Genomic DNA, 26,965 nt, shown 5'->3' on the forward strand with positions numbered 1-26,965 from the left:
TCAAAATGCAAGCAGAGATCTACTGTACCGCTCAGATTTTTTACGTAAGCCTATGTAACATTAACCAGTTAAAAACAGTTATGTAGCAATGAGTTGTGTGCAGTAAGCTATAGGCCCAATACATTATCACTGCATATTGCCATGTATGAAATGCCCTGCCAAAGTTGTTCTTTTCAGACCATTTTGAAATTCTATTTAAAAAATGTAGGTATATGTTCACACTGGTAATAGATTATTTGTTGTATTACTTGCGAGGCACAGCTGAGTGAGCATAACAATTAATTAATAATTTTTTACTGGACTGATGACCAGCATCTGATGGTCAGTCTGAGGGGAAGGGAGGGAGCAGTGGTGAGGCTGCCTATTACCCGACTAACCGTCCCTCTGCTCTCCCTCCCTCCGCTGAGAAAAGGGGACAGTCTTCGAGCTGATGGCAAAGTCACACTGCATTATTTCTGCCTCATGCACCAATTAATGTTGTTACTCCTATGACCAGAGAAATTGAAATATACCTTGACATAAAAAAGACAAGCCGCTAATAATAATGCAACTTATCGGAACACATTGCTATACTCATTCAATGCAGCTGCAGCGCTGGTTGTAGTGTGAGTGGAAGTAGGGAGACAATGTAATTGTCTGCATCATTTCCAATCCCATATATTTTTGGTAAATATATCCATACACGTATGCCTACATATACACATACATACTTTTTTAAGAATACCTTATTATTCCCCGCAAACCCTACCACCCTTCCCCCAATTGGAGTAAACTAATAAACACAGACTTCTACCTTCAGTTTATACAATCTATTTTACAATAGTTATATATATATATATATATATATATATTTTTTGTCCTTCCTCTTTTTGTGATGTCCATCCAGTTTGATTTCTATTTGTAACTGCTATTTCACAACATTTGTTGATGGATTGACTATGGCTTTTCAAATCACCCAGTATTGCCATCTGCAGCGTTAGTTCTAGGCAAATGTTGCAATTCTTCAGCCATTCCTGGACCTGTGACCAAAAACGAGCTACATATGGACAGTACCAAAGCAAATGATCTAATGACTCTGCCTCCTCACAGCAAAATCTGCAGAGCTGGGAAGATTGTATCCCCCATATATACAACATTCTATTGGTTGCAAGAATTCTGTATAGTCATTTAAATTGAAAAATTTGAAGTTTTGAATCCGGCGTTGTTTTGCATATCAATTCATAAACTACATCGAAAATCTCTTCCCAACTATTTAGCAATTTATATATGGCACAGCTGTCAGTTTTTTGGTCCTTAAATGAAATTGGTATACGTTCTTACTTATCACACTTTTCTTTAATACAGGGCCGACATACAAGTTCCTTACTTTTTTCCCCTCTTCCATTTTTGTGGTAATGCTGCAATTAATTGGTTGTAATTTTGTGTTGAGCAGACAGTTCCATATGTCTGTGTTAGCTGCATGTGTGACATAACTCCACCAGTCCTATTTATGATATCATTCACTAACCTTTTAAATATATATTTTTTTTAAGTGTCTTCGAAAAATATATATATTTTTAAATCAATTAGTATATTTGAGTTTAACCACAATATTTGTTGTATTATTTGTTCTGTCTTCTCAGGTGGATTAAACTGAAATTGCAACCAACTTTCTAAGGCTTGTTTAAAAAATAACGATATTTTGGAGATTATTTCCTTTTCAAACAACCGAAAGTGAGCAGATGTAATCTGAATAAAGGGAAAATGGCCATACTTGACCATAGGATGAGACATTTCTACCAATTTACTGGAAAACCAGTTAGGATTTGAGTATAACTTTTGAATGACTGATACCTTTAGTGAGAGGTCTAATGCTTTAATAATTTCTGCCCTCCGAATTCATATTCGTTATATAAATAGGCCCTTTTAACTTTGTCTGGCATGCTGTTCCAAATAAAATTGAATATTTTTTGTTCATATAATTTAAAAAGCAAGTCACTAGGTGTAGGCAAAACCATAAGCAAATAGGTAAACTATGATATGACTAAAGAGTTAACCAGGGTGATTTTTCCACAAATAGACAGGTATTTTCCTTTTCATGTTAGCAAGATTTTATCTATTTTTGCTAACTTTCTATAAACATTTATTGGAGTGAGATCATTTTTCTTTTGGGATTTGTATACTGAGCGAGTAATGTCCATCCACATCTCCGTCAGACTATTTAATTGGTAAACTACACAGTAATGTAAAATTTGCATTTGTTAGAGATCCAATACATAATATAGTACATTTATCATAATTTGGTTTTCGCCCAGAGAAGATAGCAAAATTATCTAGATCCTCTATGAGGCCGTGGAGAGATTCTAATTGTGGTTTTAAAAGAAAACATGAATCAGCGTACAATGACACCTTAGTTTTTAAGCCATGGATTTCTAATCCCTTAATATTATTGTTTGATCTCATTTTAACAGCTAACATTGATGGTAATAATAAATAGATATGCCGATAGAGGACAACCTTGTTTTACTCCTCTAGATAGTTTAAAACTTTCTGAGATGTAGCCATTATTTACTATTTTACACCTAGGGTTACTATACATAACTTTAACCCATTTTATAAGATATTCCCCAAAATTGAAATATTCTAGGCATTTATATATAAGTCGTACTTTATCAAAAGCCTTTTCAAAATCAGCTATGAAAACCAGGCCTGGTGTTCCCGATATTTCATAGTATTCCATTGTTTCCAGTACTTGTCTTATATTATCTCCAATGCATCGTCCATGTAAAAAAAACCTGTCTGATTAGGATGAATAATATCTGACAATACTTTTTTAATTCTATGCACCAAGCATTTTGCAATGATTTTTGCATCACAACACTGAAGTGTAAGAGGTCTTATTAATTTTTTTAATGGACTGGATCTTTATATATACACACACACCACTTGGGTCCTGTTTCAGTAATAATGATATCAGACCTTGTCTGATAATCAACTATTTATATAGGAGTGGTTAAAACATGCTAATAATGGTCCTCTGAGTACATCAAAAAAAGTTTTGCATACTTCCACTGGTATGCCATCCAGCCCTGGAGTTTTCCCAGCCTTAAAGGCTTTAATTGCATCAAGAAGTTCCTCCTCTGTAATTTGGCCTTCACACGAGTCTTTCTGTACAGATGTTAATTTTACGTTATAATTAGGAAAAAAATCCATACAATTAGTTTCAGTTAGTGGAGATGGGAGACTGAAATGAAAACATATTCTTAGAGTACTTTACTTCCTCTTTCAAAATATCATTCGGTGAATCATGCGTGACTCCATTTGTAACAAGTTTCAATATATTTCTTTTGGTAGCATTTCTATATTGAAGATTGAAAAATAATTTGGTGCATTTTTCCTCATATTCCATCCAGTTCACTTTATTTTTTATAATATATTACACTGGATCTTTATTGAATAAGTTCCTCCATTTCTTTTTCCTCTAACTTATTCTGTGCCTCTATGGTACAGTTTTTATTGCTATCTATCTAACTGTACTGTTAGTCCTTCAATTTCCTTTGTTAATATGGACTCTTTTGATCTAAATTGCTTTTGTTTCATAGATGAGTCCTGAATTGCATGGCCTGTAAAAGGCACATTTAAAAGTGTCCCATACAATAAGTGGATCTGCTGTACCTATGTTATGTCTGAAAAAGTCAGTTATAAATAGTTTAGAACTAGGACAGAAGAATTGAATCATCTAGTAGGCTTTGATTAAATTCCCAATATCCTCGCCCACGTGGAAATTCTGTAAGAGTAATATATATGCCAAATATGTGATGATCCGACCGCATTCTGTCCCCTATCAACACTTTGTGCCAGAGAGAATGGCATAAGAAAGTAGTCAAGACGACTAGCTTGATTAAGCCTCCGCAATGTATATCTCACTAGGTCAGGGTGGCTTAAAGTGTTGACAGTGCTGAATAACAACCTAAACATGAACCTACTAATAAAAACAGCAGCTCTTTGCTGTATTCATTGAGTCTCTCTATAGTCATGGTTTTACACGTTTTGAAACCTCACAGTATAAATTTTGCTTTGCATTCGAGGATTCTTTTTACAGTCTATGGCTCGAGGAAACTGTGCAGACACGGTGATCCGAGCCATCTGATTAGCCAGTTGTTTGATTTGCTCTCTGGGCCTACCGGTTAGGCAGAGTTCTACTTTCAGACACATGACATGGGAACAATTTGCCTTCACAGAGCTAGGGCTGCTAAATCAAGTGTATCACTTTTTCAGGACCCTCCTTTCAAAGATTATTCGTAAAAGTCCAAATAACTTCACAGATCTTCATTGTAAAGGGTTTAAACACTGTTTCCCGTGCTTGTTCAATGAACCATAAACAATTAAATGAACATGCACCTGTGGAACAGTCATTAAGACACTAACAGCTTACAGACGGTAGGAAATTAAAAGGTCAGAGTTATGAAAACTAAGGACCCTAAAGAGGTCTTTCTACGGACTCTGAAAAACACCAAAATTAAGATACCCAGGGTCCCTGCTCATCTGCGTGAACGTGCCTCAGGCATGCTGCAAGGAGGCATGAGGACTGCAGATGTGGCCAGGGCAATAAATTACATTGTCCGTACTGTGAGACGCCTAAGACAGCGCTACAGGGAGACAGGACTGACAGCTGATCAACCTAGCAGTGGCAGACCACATGTAACACCTGCACAGGATTGGTACATCCGAACATCACACCTGCGGGACAGGTACAGTATTGCAACAACTGCCTGAGTTACAGCAGGAATGCACAATCCCTCCATCAGTGCTCAGACTGTCCGCAATAGGCTGGACTGAGGGCTCGTAGGCCTGTTGTAAGACAGGTCCTCACCAGACAGCACCGGCAACAACGTCACCTATGGGCACAAAACCCACCGTCTCTTGACCAGACAGGACTGGCAAAATGTGCTCTTCACTAAAAAGTCAAGGTTTTGTCTCACCAGGGGTGATGGTCGGATTCGTGTTTATTGTCGAAGGAATGAGTGTTACACCACGGCCTGTACTCTGGAGCGGGATCGATTTGGAGGTGGAGGGTCCGTCATGGTCTGGGGCGGTGTGTCACAGCATCATCGGACTGAGAGTGTTTTCATTGCAGGCAATCTCAACACTGTGCGTTACAGGGAAGACAACCTCCTCCCTCATGTGGTACCCTTCCTGCAGGCTCATCCTGACATGACCCTCCAGCATGACAATGGCACCAGCCATACTGTTCGTTCTGTGCGTAATTTCCTGCAAGACAGGCATGTCAGTGTTCTACATTCTTAACAATTTTAACATATTCCAAGCAAAATTGTACTACACCGGCTCCGACGCTCGTCGGATGCAGCAGGGCTTGCAAACTATTACAGACTACAAACGGAAGCACAGCCGAGAGCTGCCCGAGAGCTGCCCATGGCCAGCGAAGAGCCCGGATCTCAATCCCATTAAGCACGTCTGGCACCTGTTGGATCGTCGGGTGAGGGCTAGGGCCATTCCCCCCCAGAAATGTCTGGGAACTTACAGGTGCCTTGGTGGAAGAGTGGGGTAACATCTCACAGCAAGAACTGGCAAATCTGGTGCAGTCCCTTGAGGAGATGCACTGCAGTACTTAATGCAGCTGGTGGCCACACCAGATACTGACTGTTACTTTTGATTTTGACCCCCCTTTGTCCAGGGACACATTATTCAATTTCTGTTAGTCACATATCTGTGGAACTTGTTCAGTTTGTGTCTCAGTTGTTGAATCTTGTTATGTTCATACAAATATTTACACATATTAAGTTTCCTGAAAATGAATGCAGTTGACAGTGAGATTACTTTTCTTTTTTTGCTGAGTTTATATAAAATATGAATTACCATGTATAGCTTTGTAAGACTATAAATGACCAACCACCCAGGTTGAGTAGAGAGGTATATTTCCCTGCTTTTTAGATGAGCTGGCTAGTAGATACCCATAGACTTCCAGAAATTGTGCTAAGCTAACGATATGCTTCCTTAAACGTCGTTCAAACTGCACGTCGATACATAAAAATTTGTGACTCTGGGAAAGTCAGAAATAACCCAAAATATCCCTTTAAGTGCTATGGAGAGCTGCTATTCTGGAAACCTACAGTAGGCAGAATCTACATTCGACATTAAAAAAAAATATATAGAAAACAATCAATTCAAATTTCGGATAGATTTTAAAATGGAATGTTTGTAGATTACTGTAAAGAATCATGATTGCATATGATTATGTTCCAATGCAGTGATTTCCACAATGCAAATGCAACCTACTCTTTCTTAGCCCAGTGAAAACATTCCATTTTTTTTTCACGTCGGGGAAAATGGCTTCAGTCGTGCCATCACCTCTACTCAACGTCTGTCGAGGAACAAGAGCTTTGTGCCATGTCATCACAGCTCACCGCAAGGCCACTGAACTCCAGTCACACTCTAGTGCTGGATACGAAACAGCCCAAAATAAGATAGCACACTTCTTGTTGTCAGCTTAATGCCACCATAAAATAGGTTAAATGATACTAATCTACACTATATGGGAGCTTATTTTATTTTATTAAGGGTGACGATTCTTGAAAACGACCCGAACCAGCAACCTTCCCGCTAGCCATGATTGGCTGAGATAATGAGTGGGCTGGACATGCTGAGAGATGAGTGAGGATTGGTCTGCCATATAGCAAGCTTCTGTCTATTTGAGCTGGTCAGTATGTGTAGGTAATCCTGTTTAGCGCTGCTTTTTTTGTGTGTGTATTAAAACTGCATAAGTGTTGCTCTCCACTTTGTGGAAGACTGAGTTTTGAGTATGATAGCTAAGGAGATGGAGAAAACACCCGTCTCCGGATTACATCTTCAAATAAAGGGCAACCATGGCATCCGACGCGTCCAACCACGAACGATGTATACGGGCTACAAGCTACATTCTGTTATTACACATTTCTAATTTTGACAGAAAGAGCCATTTGATTGGCTAGCTATAGCCTAATGTTAACTGACTAACATTGAACTTGGTTGGTTAGCCAAGTTACCTGCAGATTCATGCAGGGTAGTAACGTCATGAGTTGCGATTATGGTTCATTGTTCACCTAGAGCTAACGTTACATGTATGACCATATTATTCACATCTCAGAGCCATTTACTTAGCTAGCTATAGCCTAATGTTAGCTAGCTAACATTGAACCTGGTTGGTTAGCTATCTGCAGATTCATGCAGGGTATTAAAGTCACAACTTGTGATTATGCAAGTACCCTTTTCAGTGCTTTCTTAAATTTAGTCTGGCCATCTACCCCGATTGCAGAGCACTCTCAGAGGGTGCCAGAGAGCGCAGAATAACTGATGAATTTACGAATGCTCAACACCCGTTGAATATGGCCGGTGTCAGTAAATTTCGGCAAAAAAAACGTAATTAAATTGTTGCCAGCAGCACAGTTACAGTCACCAACGCTCTGGATAACCAGCTCTGCTAGGGCGAGTAAAATGGTCCGAGTGAGGTGTTCTCTCATTATGTGTATGGAAGTAGCTAGCAAGCTAGCCAATATTAGCCAGTTACAACAGCAGTCAAGCACCTGAGCTGAGGTCAGAACGTTCGGATCAACCCTACTAAAATCGGCCAAAGCGTCCAGTGTGCACTCAACGCGAAACGCTCTGAATTTACAAATGGACAAACTGACAAAACAGTTTGGATAACGCTCTGGATAATATAACAGCCTAACCACCTCTGCAAGGGCCAGTAAAGTTCAGTGAGCTGTTCTCTCACTTAGATGTCTGGAAGTAGCTAGCAAGTTAGCTAGGGTGCTTGACTGTACATTCAGATCAATCCTTAAAGAGATGGGTGGGGCTAAAGCTTAAGAGGGTGTGAACGATGCTGAATGGGTGTAGACAAAGAAGGGCTCTCCAATAGTAGTATCAAAACATTCAAGGGCCAATTTCTCAAAAGTGAGTTTACAAGTTGATCAACTTTCAGAGCAAAATTATTTTCCCATTGTTCCTCAACTGTAGTGTATGATATATAATTTTGTAGCTATAAGTCTCTACTTTTATCCAATGTAAAAAACGCAATTTCAAATTGTGCAACACAAGACCGATTTGAGTCAGTCGGTCAAAGATTTTACTTTTCATAGCATTTGTCAATAACAAAATGTGAAAATACATTCAATAACATAATAAGAATATTCATTTACATTTTGGAGTAGGTGCAAGATAAGAAAAAACAATTATAAGGGATTGAGTGAGTGGTCTAAATGGTGTCTCAAAGTGGCCACACACGTCTCCAAACTGTGCACAGTTCTTAAGTAACTTCAATGCACTTTTATGATTCAAGGAAAGAGCCTTCAACTACTTTTGTTGGAGCTCTCCTAGGTTTGCCATTGAGGAACTGAAGCAAGCACAGTGGGCATAATTTGAAAGCTTATTCTATTGCCAACATGGCTAGCTATGTTATAAAATACAATCTTAAAGTGTTAAGCTTTCAAAGGGCACTTCAGACAAACAGATTGTAATTTGTGTGTGCATAGAACGGAGTCATGAGTGCAGTGAAATGAGTGTTCTGTGGTTTAACTTGTTATGGATAGGGGGCAGCATTTTCAAGTTTGGATGAAAAGCGTGCCCAGAGTAAACTGCCTGCTACTCAGTCCCATTTGCTAAGATATGCATATTATTAGTACAGTTGGATAGAAAACACTCTGAAGTTTCTAAAACTGTTTGAATTATGTATGTGAGAATAACAGAACTCATATGGCAGGCAAAAACCTGAGAAAAAATCCAACCAGGAAGTGGGAAATCTGAGGTTGGTTGTTTTTCAACTCATTCCCTATTGCAGATATAGTGGGATATGGGTCATGTTGCACTTCCTAAGGCTTCCACTAGATGTTAGTGGGGCCGAATGAGAGGGGAATGAGCCAGAGGTCTGGCAGAATGCTTTGAGCTCGTGACACTCGTTCACATGAGAGCGAGCTCTGTTCCATAGCTTTTCTACAGACAAAGGAATTCTCCGGTTGGAACATTATTGAAGATTTGTTAAAAACATCCTAAAGATTGATTCTATACTTCGTTTGACATGTTTCTACGGACTGTAATATAACGTTTTGTCTGAACTTTTGCCTGGTCCTGCCCGTGAACAACAAGGAGGAATTTGGACATAGATGGACTTTATGGAACAAATCTAACATTTATTGTGGAACTGGGATTCCTGGGAGTGCAATCTGACGAAAGGTAAGGTAAGTGGTATACAAAGGTAAGTGAATATTTATAATGATATTTCTGACTTATGTTGACTCCAACATGGCGGATATCTTCTTGGGTTGTGTTGGTCTCTGAGCGCCGTACTCAGATTATTGCATGGTTTGCTTTTTCAGTAAAGTTTTTTTGAAATCTGACACAGCGGTTGCATTAAGGAGAAGTATATCTTTAAATCTGTGAATAACACTTGTATCTTATATTAATGTTTATTATGAGTATTTCTGTGATTTGCTGTGGCTCTGTGCAAATTCACGGGATGTTTTGGAGGCAAAGCCAAATGTAAACTGAGGTTTTTGGATGTATTGTGTAACATGTTGTCCCGGGAGCATCATCTGATTAAGAATATCAAAGGTTAGTGATTAATTTTATCAATATTTCTGCTTTTTGTGACTCTCTTTGGTTGGAAAATCGCTGTATGCTTTCTGTGACTAGTTGCTGACCTAACATAATGATATGTTCTGCTTTCGCCGAAAAGCTTTTTTGAAATCAGACATTGTGGTTGGATTAACGAGAATTGTATCTTTAAAATGGTGTCTAATACTTGTATGTTTGAGAAAAGTTTATTATGAGATTTCTGTTGATTGAATTTGGCGCCCTGCAATTTCATTGGCTGTTGGCGATGCGGAACCCCAGTCCTAGACAGGTTAACAATACGACAAACATTGCCTCATTCTGTTCAGGACAACCCAGGGTATAACGCATGTCATCCTTGTAACTGTGGATCAAACATAGCGCTCGTTAACGTTGATACCGTAAATGAAAATTGAAAAGTTAACATTTGGACCCCCAGGTATGTGATTTGCTTGAATGACATCAAAGCAGTATTTATTATAAGCCTCAATGTCTCATCTTTCAGAAAAAAATTAATAATAATAATCGACTCGATTTACAGCATTTCCCTCACTCAGAAAACAACAAATGTGCAAAAGTAGCCCAATTAGTGGGAGGGATGGGGGCATCTTTTTGTGCTCAAGTTTATAACGGCTGTCAGTCAAAACCCATACAGCATTTTGCAGTGGAGAACCAGAGCTCTGACGTCATGTATAGCATGTTACTGTACAGCCACTGCGTTCCAATTTAGGTGCTTATCATTGAAAATAAATCTGCCATTTCTAAATGGTATATGGGATGTCAAAGGCCGTGAGCGGAAAGGGCTACTCAGATAACCAGCTCTCAAACTGAGTAAAACTTCAGATACTGGTAATAACATTAACTACAAGTCTCTTTTTTTTTTAATGGTACTTTTAACCCCTTTTCCTCCCCAATTTCGTGATATCCAATTGTCCCATCGCTGCAACTCCTATAAGGGCTCAGGAGAGGCAAAGGTCGAGAGCCATGCGTCCTCCGAAACACAACCCTGCCAAGCCGCACCGCTTCTTGACACACTGCTCGCTTAACGCGGAAGCCAGCCACACCAATGTGTCGGAGGAAACGCCGTACATCTGGCCACCATAATGAGTCGCTAGAGCACCATGGTACAAGGACATCCCAGCCGGTCAAACCCTCCCCTAACCCGGACGATGCGGAGCCAAATTGTGCACTGCCTCATGGGTCTCCCGGTTGCAGCCGGCTGTGACACAGCCCGCGATTGAACACGGATGTAGTGATGCCTCTAGCACTGCGATGCAATGCCTTAGACCGCAGCACCACTCGGGAGGCCAAATACAAATCTCTACTTACAAAATATGTCTTCAACTTGAAATATTTATTTTTAGTTTCTACTTTGCAAAATCTGTTGGCTGGGAAACATTTTCTTGAAATTAGTTTAAACTGTTTGTGGTAAACTCATCAAACAGAATGGTTAACATTTCGGAATAGATGCCTTGTTTCCCCAGGTAGGGTTGCAAAGGGTCGGAAACCTTCTGGGAAATTTTCACACATTTTTCCATGGGAAGTTAAGCCCTGGATTTGGGGAGTTTTGCTTAAATTCATCAAAAAGTTCAGCTTATGTATTCTTTCATCACATGTGCAGTGCACTCTTCCAACACATGTACAGCGGATTCTCAAGAGCTTGCACATTAATGAGATGCTATTGAGCCCACACTACTACACTGTCTGAGCCAATGCTTTCTAGTAAGTTTTGATTACAATACTGGGTGGGGTGAATATATTTTATAAGACATAGATGCTTTTTTTGTTAACCTCACTAGCGTAGGGGGCAGCATTCGGAATTTTGGATGAAAAGTGTGCCCAAAGTAAACTGCCTGCTACTCAGGTCCAGAAGCTAGGATATGCAAATAATTGGTAGATTTGGATAGAAAACAATCTAACGTTTCCAAAACTGTTAAAATATTGACTGAGTATAACATAACTGATATGGCAGGCGAAAACCTGAGGAAAATCCATCCAGTGGATTATTATTATTATTTTGAAATGCCTGTTTTTCCATTGAAAGCCTATCCACCATACAAAGACTTATGACCTAGTTCACGATCCCTATGGCTTCCACTACATGTGGCCAGTCTTTAGGCATTGTTTCAGGCTTTTACTCTGAAAAATGAGGGAGAAACACCACTTTCAATTGAAAGGACAGTGGAAATTTCCAGACATGAGTCCTGCGCGTGACCGGGACCGTGCCTTTCTTGTTTTTCCTTTTCTATTGACGAAGCTATTGTCTGGTTGAAATATGATAGATTATTTTTGACAAAAACAACCTGAGGATTGATTATAAACATGGTTTGACATGTTTCTACAAACTTTTATGTTACTTTAGATTTTTTGTCTATGTTGTGACCGCGCTTTGTTCCAATGGATTACTGAACAAAACGCACCAACAAAACGGAGGTTTTTGAATATAAAGAGGGACTTTATCGAACAAAATGAACATTTATTGTGTAACATGGAGTCTTGGGAGTGCTACCATATGAAGATCAAAGGTAAGTGATACATTTTATCACTATTTCTGACTTTAATTACTCCTCTTCTTGGCTGCTAACTGTTTGTAATGATTTGTCTGCTGGGCGCTGTTCTCATATAAATCGCATGGTTTGCTTTCGCCGTAAAGCCTTTTTGAAATCTGACAGCAGTTGGATTAACAAGAAGTTATCTTTAAACTGGTGTATAACATTTGTATATTTTATGCATGTTTATTATGAGAATTTTTGTTTTGTTGAGTTTCACGCTCTGCAATTTCACCGGATGTTGTTTGAGACAGTGGATTACTGAACAAAACGCTCTAACAAAAACTGAGGTTTTTGGATATAAAGAGGGACTTGATCGAACAAAACTAACATTTATTGGGTAACTGGGAGACTTGTGAGTGTAATCATATGAAGATCAAAGGTAAGTGATTAATTTTATCGCTATTTCTGACTTTTGTTACTCGTCTACTTGGCTGGTTACTGTTTGTAATGATTTGTCTGCTGGGCGCTGTTCTCAGATAATCGCATGGTTTGCTTTCGCCGTAAAGTCTTTTTGAAATCTGACACTATGTTTCATGAATATAACACTTGTATGTTTCATGAATTTTTATAATGAGTATTTCTGTTTTTGAATTTGGCGCGCTGCAATTTCACTGGATGTTGGCCAGGTGGGACGGTAGCGTCCCACACCCCCTAGAGAGGTTAACTAGTAAATAATAGCCTACAGCAAATCATTTCAAACTTGTTAACAATTTCTGCTAGTTCGTTTTTGCTACCATGTGGTTTTTAGCTTGCTTGCACCTGCTAACTGAGTACTGTTAATTCACCTGTTTCCATACATGTTTCATTTAAAAAAAATGATCTTACAAAGGAGTTGTTTAAAACTTCTTAGGGATAGGGGGCAGTATTTGGAAGTTTGGATGAAGGAGGTGCCCAAAGTAAACTGCCTGTTACTCAGGCCCAGAAGATAGGATATGCATGGTAGTATTGGATAGAAAACACTGTTTCTAAAACTGTTCAAATAATGTCCGAGTATAACAGAACTGATTTGGCAGGCGAAACCCCAAGGACAATCCAGCTTGGATATTTTCTTTTGGGAAGCCAAATTATTAGGACCCAGATTGCAGTTCCTATGGCTGCCACTAGATGTCAGTCTTCAGAAGTTACTCAATGTTTTTTTATGAAGAAGTAGTCGTATTCTTTCTAAGTGTCTCTCAGGTGGACTCTAGTCTTTTGGTGCACGTGAATGAGAGTGCACTCCGTGTTGTTTTTCTCCGGTATTGGAAACAGTTTATTCTGTCTTAAAATGTATCGATTCTTTACATTTTAGGGTACCTGGGGTTGGATTAGAAACGTTGTTTGAAATGTTTGGACCAGGTAACTTATTAGATCCTCTGTAGGCATGTTGGGCGAGTTGGAACCGGTGTATTACTGAATCAAACGCGCCAAATAAAACAGACATTCTTGGGATATAAAGGAGGACGTTATCGAACAAAAACGACCATTCATTGTGTAACAGACCTTTGGGATTGCAAAAAGATGAAGATCTTCAAAAGGTAAGCGATTTATTTCATCGCTATTTCTGACTTTCGTGATGCATCCGTTTGGTTGGAAAATGTTTTTCATGCTTTTGTATGAGGGGCGCTGTCCTCAGATAATCGCATGGTATGCTTTTGCCGTAAAACCTTTTTGAAATCTGACAAAGTGTCTGGATTAACAAGAAGTTAATCTTTAAACCGATGTATAACACTTGTATGTTTCATGAATGTTTATTATGACTATTACTGTATTTTGAATTTGGCGCTCTGCAATTTCACCGGATGTTTTCGAGGTGGGTCGCTAGCGGAACGCCTGCACCAGAAAGGTTAATCTAACTGTTTAACTATTTATCTGTACATGGAATTGTATTTGGGTTTTCCCCCAAAAAATGTACAGGAAAATTCCACAGGCACTATCTGATGTGTGGAGACATTTCACTGCAGCTAATGTAGAAGGAAAAGCTGTGTATATTTGCAAATACTGTGCCAAATCATATGTGAAGAAGCAACAAAGATGCAGAGTCATCTGGCCAAGTGCATAAAGTTCCCTCGGAGCTCACAAGCAACCTCTGACAAAAGTCTCCCTACTTCTATTCGAGGTGAAAATTATGAATCAGACACCTTATCGATAGCAACAGCTGATGTTCCTCCTGGAATCAGAAGTTTTTTTTGATTCAATGGAGGAACGTAGTCAGAGAAATGCTGATGAATGCTCGAGCTGTGTATGCAACTGGTTCACCTCTGATGCTCACAGGCAATGTGTATTGGAAGAGATTTCTGAATGTTCTTCGCCCAGCATACACCCTTACAACCAGACATGCGTTATCTACTCATTTGCTGGAGCAGAGTCCCATGGAGTTCAAGCAGTAGCGTGCCGTGGGCCTGGGCCTTCAGTGAGGTCCTACACAGTCCCACCCGAATTAATCCACCTCTTATTACCATCATTATGATGCCATGGCTCTAGACACTATACATTTAGACAGAAACGCAGTATAACCAGGCGTTGCGTCACCTTGAAATTGACATTTTTATTCAGAGAATTGCAGGGGAAGAGTACAATACAGTACAGTTCAACTAATAGGCAAGAACATAGTCGAGTGCAACAGAGTTATATTAATATTCTTCCTCTATCCATTTCTGGTCCACAAACTTTGAGCTTTAAGTCCCCCAAAAAATAAATACAGTGTGTTCACTAAACAGCGCATTGTCGCACCCAAAGCAGTTTCACCGTGATGATAAAGACACATAACTATTCACTGAAAATAAAAGAAAGAAAACAAATCATTTGCAACATAGGCTATTTGCCATTTTATTTTGTTAATATATAGGGTATTTAATATTAACGAAATAAAATGCGAAACATACATACACATTTAATAAAAAAATAACATGCATTGTATGCCTACTCACCAAAGAGTGATTATTTGAACAAAATCCTTCCTCCTTTCTTTCCTCAAGAAGACTTCAATGACTCTGTTGTACAGTCTATCTGTGCGTTTTAGTTCCACCAATAAGTCCTTTTCTATCGACATGGAGGCTAATGCTGAAAGCCGAGTCTGTCCAGTAGCATTTCTGGAATACGTTTTGATTCGCTTTAAGGCCGAGAATGACCGCTCGACAGAAGCCGTGGACACAGGGATAGTCACTGTCACACATGCCAATGTGTAAAGTTGCCCCATGTCCTCATTCAGATTTTTCTGCTTAAGGAAATCAAGGAGATCAGAGGGACTTTTCCCTTCAAAATCAGTCATAGCATACATTACAGTCAGTTCTGTTTTTAGCTTGGATAGGTCGAACAGTGTTCCGTGACTCTCTGTTAAGCTGGAGAAGGCTGTTTGTGGGAATTTTTTCCGGTAGGTCTGAAAGTGCCGGGGGTCCAGGAGGGAGAGAAACATTAATTTTTCGTGGTCTTGAAACCTGTTTCGTATCTGGCAAAGAATGTTGTCCAGAATATTGCTGTGGAGTTGTTGATAGTATGTGCGAGGGTCTCCTTGTGCTGGGCCTCTGCGTGCGTTGGGTGAACTTGAGATGCGCGCTGTGTCATCGTAGATTTGACTGAACCTGCACCTCTCTCGCTCAATTGTGTCACAAAACTCGTTCACCCTTGTCAGGCAGAATTGTACATCCAAAGTTTGTTTCTGTAGAATTCCAAAAAGCACATCCGAATAATTAAAAATCCCATTGAATGTTTCAAGCAAAAAACAAAACTCAAAATCATCCAAACGTGCATTAAATCCATCAGCCATAAGCACAGTATCCCCGTCATGGTCATCATGATGTTCCAGTAAGTGGTTAAACAGCTCCTTTAGGGCAACTCTCTTTTCAAAGACTGCATTGACCAATCTAGATGTATATTGCCACCTCGTTGGTGCAACCTTAGGAAGACGACGCTTGCAGATGTCATCCAGCAGTTGCGTGCGCTTAGGGGATCGTGAGAAAAATGCTGCAAGGCCATTGAGGTTGGCAAAGAAGACCTTGCATTCTTTAAGCTTTGAGGCTCCTTGAGTCAGTACTAAATTTAGTCGATGTGCATAGCAGTGAATGAATAAGGCCATCGGTGCCCTTTCCTTAACTTTAGCCTGCACCCCATTGAGTCCAGATGCCATGACTGCTGCGCCATCAAAACACTGTGCCACAACTTTATCCAGACTACATTCATTTTCCTCCAAGAAACGGAAAATAAGAGCGGCAATGTCATCAGCTCGCTTGCCGCTTGTCACATCTTCAAATCGGATAAATCGCTCCTTGACTCCTGTGTCCGTCACATAACGCAGGACGAGTGAGAGCTGTGCTGCATTTCCCACATCTGTTGTCTCGTCCACCATAACAGCAACAAAGGGAGCTTTTTTAATCTCCATTTTGATCTCTTCTCCCATCACTTCAGCAATAGCATAAATTAGGTCATTTTGTATTTTGCCGGACGTCCCAATGAACACTTTGTTAGTGGACAGGTGGTATTGTAAATCTGTGTTGCTTTCAGAAAGAAAAGAAAGAAGCTCCATGTAGTTCCCTTTGTTTGTGGAGTCAGCACTTTCATCGTGTCCCCTAAAAGAAAGTTCCTGTTTACCCAAAAACATGACACAATCAATGAGTCTTTTCAATATTTCCCTATTTTTCTTCACCTTTTCATTGTGCAGCTCCGTTGCCCTGCGCGATTGTTCATTGAGCTGTAGATCCACTCGGGTGTCCCCAAAAGTTTTCAAAAGCACCATTGCTTGTAAGTGCCCAGCCGTACTTTGGTGTCTCGTTGCTGCCTTGGTTAGACAACTCAAGTTTGCAAAGCCAGTGTGGCTCCAAACACCAAATCGATCACTTGCAAATAATAGGCATTCCCAGCAGTACAGTTTGCAGTGCTTCTCGGAGCCTGTGAGCCATTGGTAGCGCTCGTAGTTGGAACTTTGAAAGTGGCGAACGAACCCCTTTCCCGCCTGTGACAGGCTTTGTAGCATCGGCGTCGGGCGACCTCTCCTTACAATGTCTAACTTTTCTTGAAAAGTTCGTCTTGAGAATGGCGTTATAATTATATCCTCGACCAAATCGATATCTTCTCCTCCTTCCGCCATTGTGGGTTGAAAAAACAGCTTAGTCGTACGCAAATTAATTTGTTTATCAAATTCAGTTTCCTAGTTCTGAGGATCTGCATAGACCTGCCCATAGGACCTGCTTCTCAATATTGGTAATCCAATCAAAAGACGTGCACGCACTACGCCTGCTAGCTGGCTCCTGTGTAACACTGGAGCCAGCCAGCAGGCGTCAATAGCCAACTCTAAAGCTGATTGGTTGACACTAAATGTTCATTTCCATTCACTTTAAGCTACAAGCGCCCGCACTGTTGATTCTGAAGGCCTGAGGGCAGATTTTAGACCCCTGGCAACACATGATGGCTGAATATGATTGGATAAAAGATCTAACATAAAGACCAGCCCTCCAAATTTCAACCTGGGGCTGGAAGCAGTGCAACCAAGTGGAAAGCTATGAAATGAAGAGTATAATTCTTACTCTGGGGAATAATTTAATACATATTTGTGGGAAAATATATTTAAAAAATATATATATTCTGATGATGTTTAGGCCAGCAGAGAAGGCCTTGCTGGCCCTGACGGCCCACCACTGAGTTCAAGTGAAGGTCAAGCAAATCATAGAGAAAGCAGACTATTGCAATCATCTCTGATGGGTGGTCGAATGTTCGTGGGCAAGGAATAACTAACTACATCATCTCGACCCCTCAACCACTATTCTACAAGAGCACAGACACAAGGGACAACAGACACCAGTCTCTACATTGCAGATGAGCTGAAGGAAGTCATCAATGACCTTGGACCACAGAAGGTAATGGCACTGGTGACAGACAATGTTGCGAACATGAAGGCTGCTTGGTCTAAAGTGGAGGAGTCCTACCCTCACATCACCCCATTGGCTGTGCTGCTCATGCATTGAATCTGCTCCTCAAGGACATCATGGCATTGAAAACACTCTACAAGAGAGCCAAGGAAATGGTTAGGTATGTAAAGTGTCATCAAGTTATTGCAGCAAAGTGAGAAGAATAAGAGCACCACATTGAAGCTGGTGTTGTCATCATGTTTGACAGTCATATCACAGTCTGCCGATATGGACAGCCCCATCAAGAGGATCCTCTTGGATGATGTATTTTGGGAGAGAGAGGTAAGTAGACTGAAACATATAGCAGTAGCCATTGCACGGATTGAGGGAGACAATGACATCCTGTCTGATGTTCAGACTCTGCTTGCAGATGTAAGAGAAGAAATTCGTAGTGCCCTACCCACTTCACTGTTGCTCCAAGCAGAGGAAACTGCAGTTCTGAAATACATCAAAAAACGTGAAGACTTCTGCCTGAAGCCCATACACGCCGCAGCGTACATGTTGGACCCCAAGTATTGGACCCCAAGTATCATCCAGGCCAAGGTGGCGAGGCACGGTAGTCATGACACCATAGGCCTTGTTGATCTCTGCACCAGACAGGATGGTAAGAGCATCCTGTCTGGTGCAGAGATCAACAAGGCCTATGGTGTCATTACTACCGTGCCTCGCCACCTTGGCCTGGATGAGGGCAAGGTTCTTGGCAGTCTGGCGAAGTACACTTCCAAGCAAGGGCTTTGGGATTGAGATGCAATATTGCAGTATTGCCAACATAACTTATCAGCCACCTGGTGGAAGGGACTTTGTGGATCTGAGGCTCTTTCCCGTTGCCTCCATCATCCTCCAAATCCCACCAACATCAGCCGCCTCGGAGAGCAACTGGTCCTTGTTTGGGAACACATACATCAAAGTACGCAACAGGCTGACCAATACAAGGGTTAAAAAATGTGAGTCATTTTGAGCCTGACAACAAGCCATCCTCAATAAGGTTGGAAAGTGAAGATGAGGCCTTACAGTCACAACAAGCAACAAGATGAGGCCTTAGAGGTGGACATTGAGGAGGTCCAGGGAGAAGACATGGAAGCCTGAGAGGAAGACAACCAAAGCTTTAGTTTCTAGACTATCATTTTACAGATGCATGTTGAAAACATTTTTTGGAAATGCGATGGATCTTTGGGGATCATTCAATATTCCCTTTCTTTTGTTGTTCAGTGAAATCATCCCATGTGAAGAGTCAACTCATTTAATTAAATTTCAACTCGTTACTAAATTGTTTTTTGTATTTCTAATTGGAAGGATTTAATCATTAGCAATTATGTCTACTTATGATAAGGTAAAAGGTTAATGTTTCTGTCTCCATATTATATGGTAAATATATCCAATGCAAAAAACATTTACATTTAAATGCTATATTAATTTGCATATATTTCCGTTAATTCCCATATATTCCCACAGAAAGTTTCCACCTCTGAATATTCCCCAAAATGTGCAACCCTATTCCCAGAGGGTTCTCTAAATCCACTATGGTGGCATTTATTTTATGCTAACTGTGCAATCCTTTTTTCCCCCAATGGACTATTTTGATATGATTGTGTGTGGGAAAAGTAGAGCAGCATTACAAAAAGTGACATCACCAAACAACCAACCGCACTTAGACCAGGCACATAGCATTTTAAACATTCAACCACCACTTGCCATCACTAGTCAATTTGGGAAATTCATCAAAATGAATTTGAATTGTAAACTAATCTCAAATCAGACAGAACAATGTATGGCCAGAAGCATCATAAGCCGCCATTACACTGTCCTTTCTCCTTGTGAAACTCACCCAGTAGCTGGACCCCTCGTGTCAGGCCGTAGACGTCTATGAGAACCCAGAGTGGCTCGGAGGCATGGACCCCGCAGAAGAACAATATGGGGCTAGAGTCAATGATACGGTAGAAGACCCGGCCCTTCTTGTCCACCCAGAAGGAGATGATGTTGCCCTCGTTGGACAGCTCCTCGGGCAGGGCCTTGGCCCAGAATCCGTTCTGTGAGACAAGGTCTGGGCAGGCGTACTTAGGAAGGTTGTCTGGGTTGATGCGGGATGGGTCCTTGGAGGTGAAGCCCAGACGCAGGGCTCCGCTCCAGCAGCACTGCTTCTTAGTGATCTGAACAGGTAAAGGAGAACAGGTAAAGGGGTTTGTACCATTTAAAGCATGATAAAGGGAGTTAAGCTGGTGAATAACCTAAAGACCATTCCATTAGTCGTATTTGTCTAAGATTTATCACTCCACATTCTGGTTGGCCATATGTTAAAACTTTGACAAACAAAATGGTAAACAACAACAAAAATAGACATGTCTGTTTATCATCTGCTGACTGGCTATTCTTGTCTCACCTCTATTCTTGTCTCACCTCATTTAAAACCTACATTTACACTGCTTTCACCGTGCAATATAACAGTACGGCTCACATGGCAATGCTTCCCATGCTCTTTCACTTTCGAGACATAGATGGACTTATATGTGAAGTGGAAACGTTTGCTATGCTGCTTTGGCCCACAGAATCAGGGGAATAATGAAGGCAAAATACATAGTGAGAGAGACAAACAAAAACATTTATGGAAAACAGTTAGACTAAAAGAAAGAGATGAAAGAGTTTCTGCTGATAAACATGGTCCACCTCCCAGTCTGTCCATACCTTGAGGCGGACCTGCTCGAACAGGGCAATGGGCCGGTTGCTGAAGGTGATGGCGTTACAGAAGCTGGCCTGTCTCTTGACGGTCCTCTGGGCCATGTCCATGACGATCTGGGAGCCCTTGGCACTAGGGTGGAAGAGCAGGGGAAAGGAGGACCTGCTGCCCCCACACTGCTGGATAGGGAGACATCTCTTGGTGGGCTTATGGTGGCAGCGGTGAGACGTGGTGGGGAAGGGGCCACCCAGAGAATCTGAAAAGCAGGAAGCATAGGGGGAGTTAAGTGATGTTCTTTGTAGATATAACTAAGAGAGCAGAAAAGTATTACTGAACAAAATATAGGAACCTAAATATTTCCAGCTGTTGTCTATGGCATCCACTGTATAAATATGCACAACGTCAATATAGCAATGCATCAGCAGTACACAATCAAAACTTCCTTTCTTCAATGTTGTGATGATGACTGGGTGTATGTTCCTTTAGTAAGCATTTAACTCAAGCTCCATTTTCAGAAATCCTATCAAGGAGTGCAAACAAAATGAAATATAGTTATGTTAGTCATCTCGATTTTCTCATTAGATAAAAAAAATAAGGATAAGAGCTGCTTGGTAGGCAGAGAAAATTGTGCAGCTGCGAGAAACTCATCCAAAATGAGGTCATTTCTGTAATAGGTCAAAATATTAATAAAAAATAAAAATAAACTGGAATCTCAGTTATGAACAATACACACCAACGCCTATATTTTTTGCTATTCCACATCTTGCCAATTTGGCACTGGTTTGGTCATGAGTCTTGAATATATCTACATGAGAAAATAACCGATTTTGAGAGCAGCAGTTAGCGCTGATGATAAATACTCTGGCAAGAACAGTCAACATTTGGAAAACAGGCAGATGTTCCCTTTCAGTCAGTCAACTTCGGTACAACACACTATGGGGAGTAGCACTCTCCCGACTTCGGTTTAAGGATCTACAATCACGCCTGACAATCCACGCCTTGCTGGAGCCCCGCCTTCCACAGGTGATAAGTGTGAGGCACTGTTCTCCTACTAGTCCTCGGCACATGTTCTCTTCACAATCGTGTAGCATTCTTTAGGGGGCTTGGTGTTTCCGATAGCGACTTCCTCTCCCGGGTGCCTGTACCTCAGCGAAGTCTGAGTTGCAAGACGCGGAGATGGATTGGGTCTTATGTCTCCAGGCTCCTGTGCGCTCTGTTGCCGGTTATAGGACGCTATTCAAAGGAGAGAGGGTGACAGGGTTCTGTGGGTATCTTCCCGCCGCCTGTGTCTGCCTCGGTTAAGCACCGCTTGCGTCTTCTCAGAAGGGTCCTGGTCCCATCTCAGTGATCCGGTCCTATGTAGACTTGAGACCAGGCTAGCTAACATGCCCTGCATAGCGTGCTAGCCAGGTAAGCTAACTCGAGGAGGCGAGCTAGCTACTGCTGGCTATTCCAGCTTCCTAAAGGTGAATTGCTTGGGTAGTTATTTTGTTTAGTATACGTATCTAGTGTTAAGTCGCTTGGTTATTCTAAACAGACCGTGCTGCGGTCAAAAGAGGCTAGCTAGCCTAGCTTAGATTAGAAGCCTCATCATGCATAACTTCCGGCTAATGAAGCTTAATATCTCCCCTCCAGCGTTATGGCAATCCCATTCATATTACAAATTCCTGAAGTTGGAGGAATGTGGGGCTTGCAGGAAACCTCCGATGAGGAAGCAGTCTCCGAGCACTTGGATTGGGTAACGCCAGGAGCGAGGGGCCTTAGCACGGGTCTGAGTGACCGGTGCACCCCTTCACAAAAACATTTGTGACGCCAGTGCCCCCACGTTTGGTTACAGCCAAAAGGGTGCTACGTCAGCCATTGCCAGAGCCACCTGTGTCCATTGGCTCCAGAACAGCGCAGCGGTCTAAGGCACTGCATCTCAGTGCAAGAGGTGTCACTACAGTCCCTGGTTCAAATGCAGGCTGAATCACATCCAGCCGTGATTGGGAGTCCCATAGGGTGGCGCACAATTGCCCCAGCGTCGTCTGGGTTTGGCCGGGGTAGGCAGTCATTGTAAATAAGAAAATTGTTTGTAAGTGACTTGGCTAGTTAACAAAAAGGGTTTGGGCTTCATCCAGGCCTGACAGTCTCACAACTTAGTTTGGAAGCTTGTCCATGTTTAATGCCTCTGTTACCCCACATTCCATTGTGTTCACAGGGCTCAAGGTGTATATCAATCTCCCCATGATGGGAGTAATAACTTGGAAGTAGAGGTCAACTGATTAATCGGAATGGCCGATTTCAAGTTTTCATAACAATCGGAATGATTTTTTTTACACCTTTATTTAACTTGGCAAGTCAGTTAAGAACACATTCTTATTTTCAATGACGGCCGAGGAACGGTGGGTTAACTGCCTTGTTCAGGGGCAGAACGACAGATTTTTACCATGTCAGCTCGGGGATTCAATCTCGCAACCTGACGGTTAACTAGTCCAACGCTCTAACCACCTGCCTCTCATTGCACTCCACGAAAAGCTTAACTGTTACGCGAATGCAGTAAGAAGCCAAGGTAAGTTGCTAGCTAGCATTAAACTTATCTTATAAAAAACAATCAATCAATCATAATCACTAGTTAACTACACATGGTTGATGATATTACTAGTTTATCTAGCGTGTCCTGCGTTGCATATAATCGATGCTGTGCGCATTCGCGAAAAAGGTACCTAACCATAAACATCAATGCCTTTCATAAAATCAATACACAAGTATATATTTTTAAACCTGCATTTTTAGTTAATATTGCCTGCTAACATGAATTTCTTTGTGTCACTTCTCTTGCAACAGAGTCAGGGTATATGCAGCCGTTTGGGCCGCCTGGCTCGTTGCAAACTGTGTGAAGACTATTTCTTCCTAACAAAGACAGCCAACTTCACCAAACGGGGGATGATTTAACAAAATCGCATTTGCGAAAAAAGCACAATCGTTGCACGACTGTACCTAACCATCAATGCCTTCCTTAAAATCAATACACAGAAGTATATATTTTTAAACCTGCATATTTAGCTAAAAGAAATCCAGGTTAGCAGGCAATATTAACCAGGTGAAATTGTGTCACTTCTCTTGCATTCATTGCACGCAGAGTCAGGGTATATGCAACAATTTGGGCCACCTGGCTCGATGCGAACTCATTTGCCAGAATTTTACATGATTTTGACATAACATTGAAGGTTGTGCAATGTAACAGGAATATTTAGACTTATGGATGCCACCCTTAGATAAAATACGGAACGGTTCCGTATTTCACTGAAAGAATAAACATTTTGTTTTCGAGATGATAGTTTCCGGATTCGACCATATTAATGACCTAAGGCTCGTATTTCTGTGTTATTATGTTATAATTAAGTCTATGATTTGATAGAGCAGTCTGACTGAGCGATGGTAGGCACCAGCAGGCTCGTAAGCATTCATTCAAACAGCACTTTCGTGCGTATGCCAGCAGCTCTTCGCAATGCTTCAAGCATTGCGCTGTTTATGACTTCAAGCCTATCAACTCCCGAGATTAGGCTGGTGTAACCGATGTGAAATGGCTAGCTAGTTAGCAGGGTGCGCGCTAATAGCGTTTCAAACGTCACTCGCTCTGAGACTTGGAGTAGTTGTTCCCCTTGCTCTGCATGGGTAACGCTGCTTCGAGGGTGGCTGTTGTCGATGTGTTCCTCATTCGAGCCCAGGTAGGGACGGAAGCTATACTGTTACACTGGCAATACTAAAGTGCCTATAAGAACATCCAATAGTCAAAGGTATATGAAATACAAAAATGGTAGAGAGAAATATTCCTATAATAACTACAACCTAAAACTTCTTACCTGGGAATATTGAAGACTCATGTTAAAAGGAACCACCAGCTTTCATATGTTCTCATGTTCAGAGCAAGGAACTTAAACGTTAGTTTTTGCATTATTTAAACCAAATTGAACAGGTTTCATTATTTATTTGAGGCTAAATTGATTTTATTTATGTATTATATTAAGTTAAAATAAGTGTTCATTCAGTATTGTTGTAATTGTCATTATTACAAATAAATAAATGTAAAAAATATATATTTTTTTCTCTCTCTTTTTCTTTAAAAAATAAAAATAAAATATGTCGAGTAATCGGCATCGGCTTTTTTTGGTCCTCCAATAATCGGTATCGGCGTTGAAAAATCATAAATCGGTCGACCTCCAGTTGGAAGATTCGCTCTCTGTCCCCAAGAGGGCACTCCTTCCCATAGGTGGGTCATTACTGGCATTCATTGCTGATTCCTGCCTGTAACTCACTAGTCCCTATGAGGTGCTTAGTGATACAGGTTATGGGTTTCTATAGGCGATTGGTTTCATTCCTAGGAATAAGATTAAATTGCGATTCACCGGTCTGTTACCACAGAAGGGGGTCAGTTTTTCAGAGCTGTCCATCCCTTTTCCAGTTGGGTTAAAAGGTGCTGTGGCACTGGTACCTATGACTGATGGTTATTAAAACTGCTATAATTAAGGTTTTCCACTGGGTCCATTTTTAATGCGCTGGGTGGCAGCTGGTTATTGGGACGCATCTTACTGCCTAAACCGGGTGAGGCTCGTTGTGACAGAAGAACTCCCAAGAGGCACTGCCAATCAGAATTCATCACTGTTTGCCTGAGCCCCGTACCCAGATTAGACCAGGCTTCAGGCAAACCTTGGTGCATAAACACAGTTGTGTCAACCCAATGTTCCAGTGTTTATGGGTGTCAGAAGCATTGTGTCTTCCACATGTGGGATCAATGAACTGTCCCTTCTCCACATTCAAACACATGGTGCTAGAGAGTGATGTAAAGGGAAAAATAACCAAATCTCTCCCAGTCCACAATGTGGCACCCCTTCAGATGGCACTTGACTGCTCTAACCAAATGGCACACATGCGCAGTGTTGCTCTGGATCAAGCGAACAGTGATGTCGGGGTACCGTCTGAAATTTGTTGCGCGTCCCCCATGCTTCTGCGGCGTAATCACACCGACTGTTCAAGGCCTCTGTGCCCGTTTTGAGAGGGGGAATATCCTCCAGTCTCCAGACGCGGGCAATCCGAGTGGTTTCTATGTCAGATACAGGACGGCTGGTACAGCTGGTATTTCCTGGATCTGGAAAGGGGTCAGGACTTTACGCCCCGCTCAAGACTTGTGTCCCCTAGTAAGCATCTAAGTCTATGAATTCAGAATGCTCACGAGCCACCGGCTATTACAGTCAACAGGCTGGTGGCAAGCAGTGTTACACACATACATGCTGGTGTCCCATACTCAGTCTCAAGGCTTCATAGGAAACTGAAAAAAAAACTTTCCGACTCCATCTCAGAACATTCCGTTTCTGGGTCTCGAGTTAGAAATGCGCGATTCACTATCCCCATAGGGGGTGTCCAGGTTCTGCCTCTGATTAACCCAATTTCATCAGTGTCACGCAGTGTTTTCACCAGTGCCTACGCCTGCCACGCATCTCACAGCCTAATCAGTCATTTCGGGTGTCCCCGTCGAGCCTACAGAGCCTGGCCAAGGGTTGGGACCCCCAATTATTGTCAGGAGGCTCCCATGGTGTCAGTTGTACCCCGCAGGATGATCATGAAAGATGCATCCCCCAGCTAATCCAGCTCGCGGCAGGCACTCTCTTAGCAGCGTCTCTCCAGCTGGAGCAGGAGAAATTCACTAAGCAGAGCACCTTGTGTGTAATACCCAGACCACCACAATCTTGCAGGGTCAGGCCATGGGCCATTTCATTTAGTATTCATTGGGGGGGGAATGTTGTACCAAAGTTGTCTGACTGGAAGGTAACGTTATGACTATAACTACTGTTTGGCCCCTACCTGTTCCTGTGATCGGTGAAGAGCAGTATTAAATTGAAGGAATTAATCCGAGCCTCATGCTTATCACCTGCGGAAGGTGGGGCTTCCAGCAAGGCGCAAATTTAATTGGCCTTGTAAGGCGTGATTGTAAATCCTTTACCAACGATGTTGCACCTCGTTTCCCTCTTTCAGTGAACAGTAAGTTATAGTCATGACGTTACGTTTTCATCATACAATAGTTGCAAGTGGGAGAAAATGAATGAGTCATTAATGAATGTGAAATGCATGATTCCAAAGGCCCTTGAGAAGGTAGGTAACAAGAATAGGTAGCCAGGATATTAACTTTGGTGATGAACCGTAAGACTGCTAAAATACTCGTCAGAGAGATGGTGAAAGCGACACAGTAGTGATGGTGAGGATGACTAGCAGTTAGCTTTATGTGTAACCCAACATCTCTGGATGTG

General features: G+C 41.5%; 1 protein-coding gene across 1 annotated transcript in view; it reads right to left on the reverse strand.

Moving 5' to 3' along the window:
• The window catches only part of LOC120045887 (E3 ubiquitin-protein ligase NEURL1-like), a 47,513-nt gene extending 25,741 nt beyond the window's left edge, over positions 1-21,772 (reverse strand). Inside the window, exons 1-3 of the mRNA XM_038990816.1 lie at positions 21,664-21,772; positions 20,690-20,937; positions 19,836-20,157 (exon numbers count right to left, since the gene is read on the reverse strand). Coding sequence (XP_038846744.1) covers positions 19,836-20,157; positions 20,690-20,937; positions 21,664-21,772 — 679 coding nt within the window. The remainder of the gene's footprint in view (positions 1-19,835; positions 20,158-20,689; positions 20,938-21,663) is intronic.
• Between the last annotated feature and the right edge of the window lie 5,193 nt (positions 21,773-26,965).

This window comes from Salvelinus namaycush, chromosome 4 (genome assembly GCF_016432855.1).
Source record: "Salvelinus namaycush isolate Seneca chromosome 4, SaNama_1.0, whole genome shotgun sequence".
Taxonomy (NCBI): domain Eukaryota; kingdom Metazoa; phylum Chordata; class Actinopteri; order Salmoniformes; family Salmonidae; genus Salvelinus; species Salvelinus namaycush.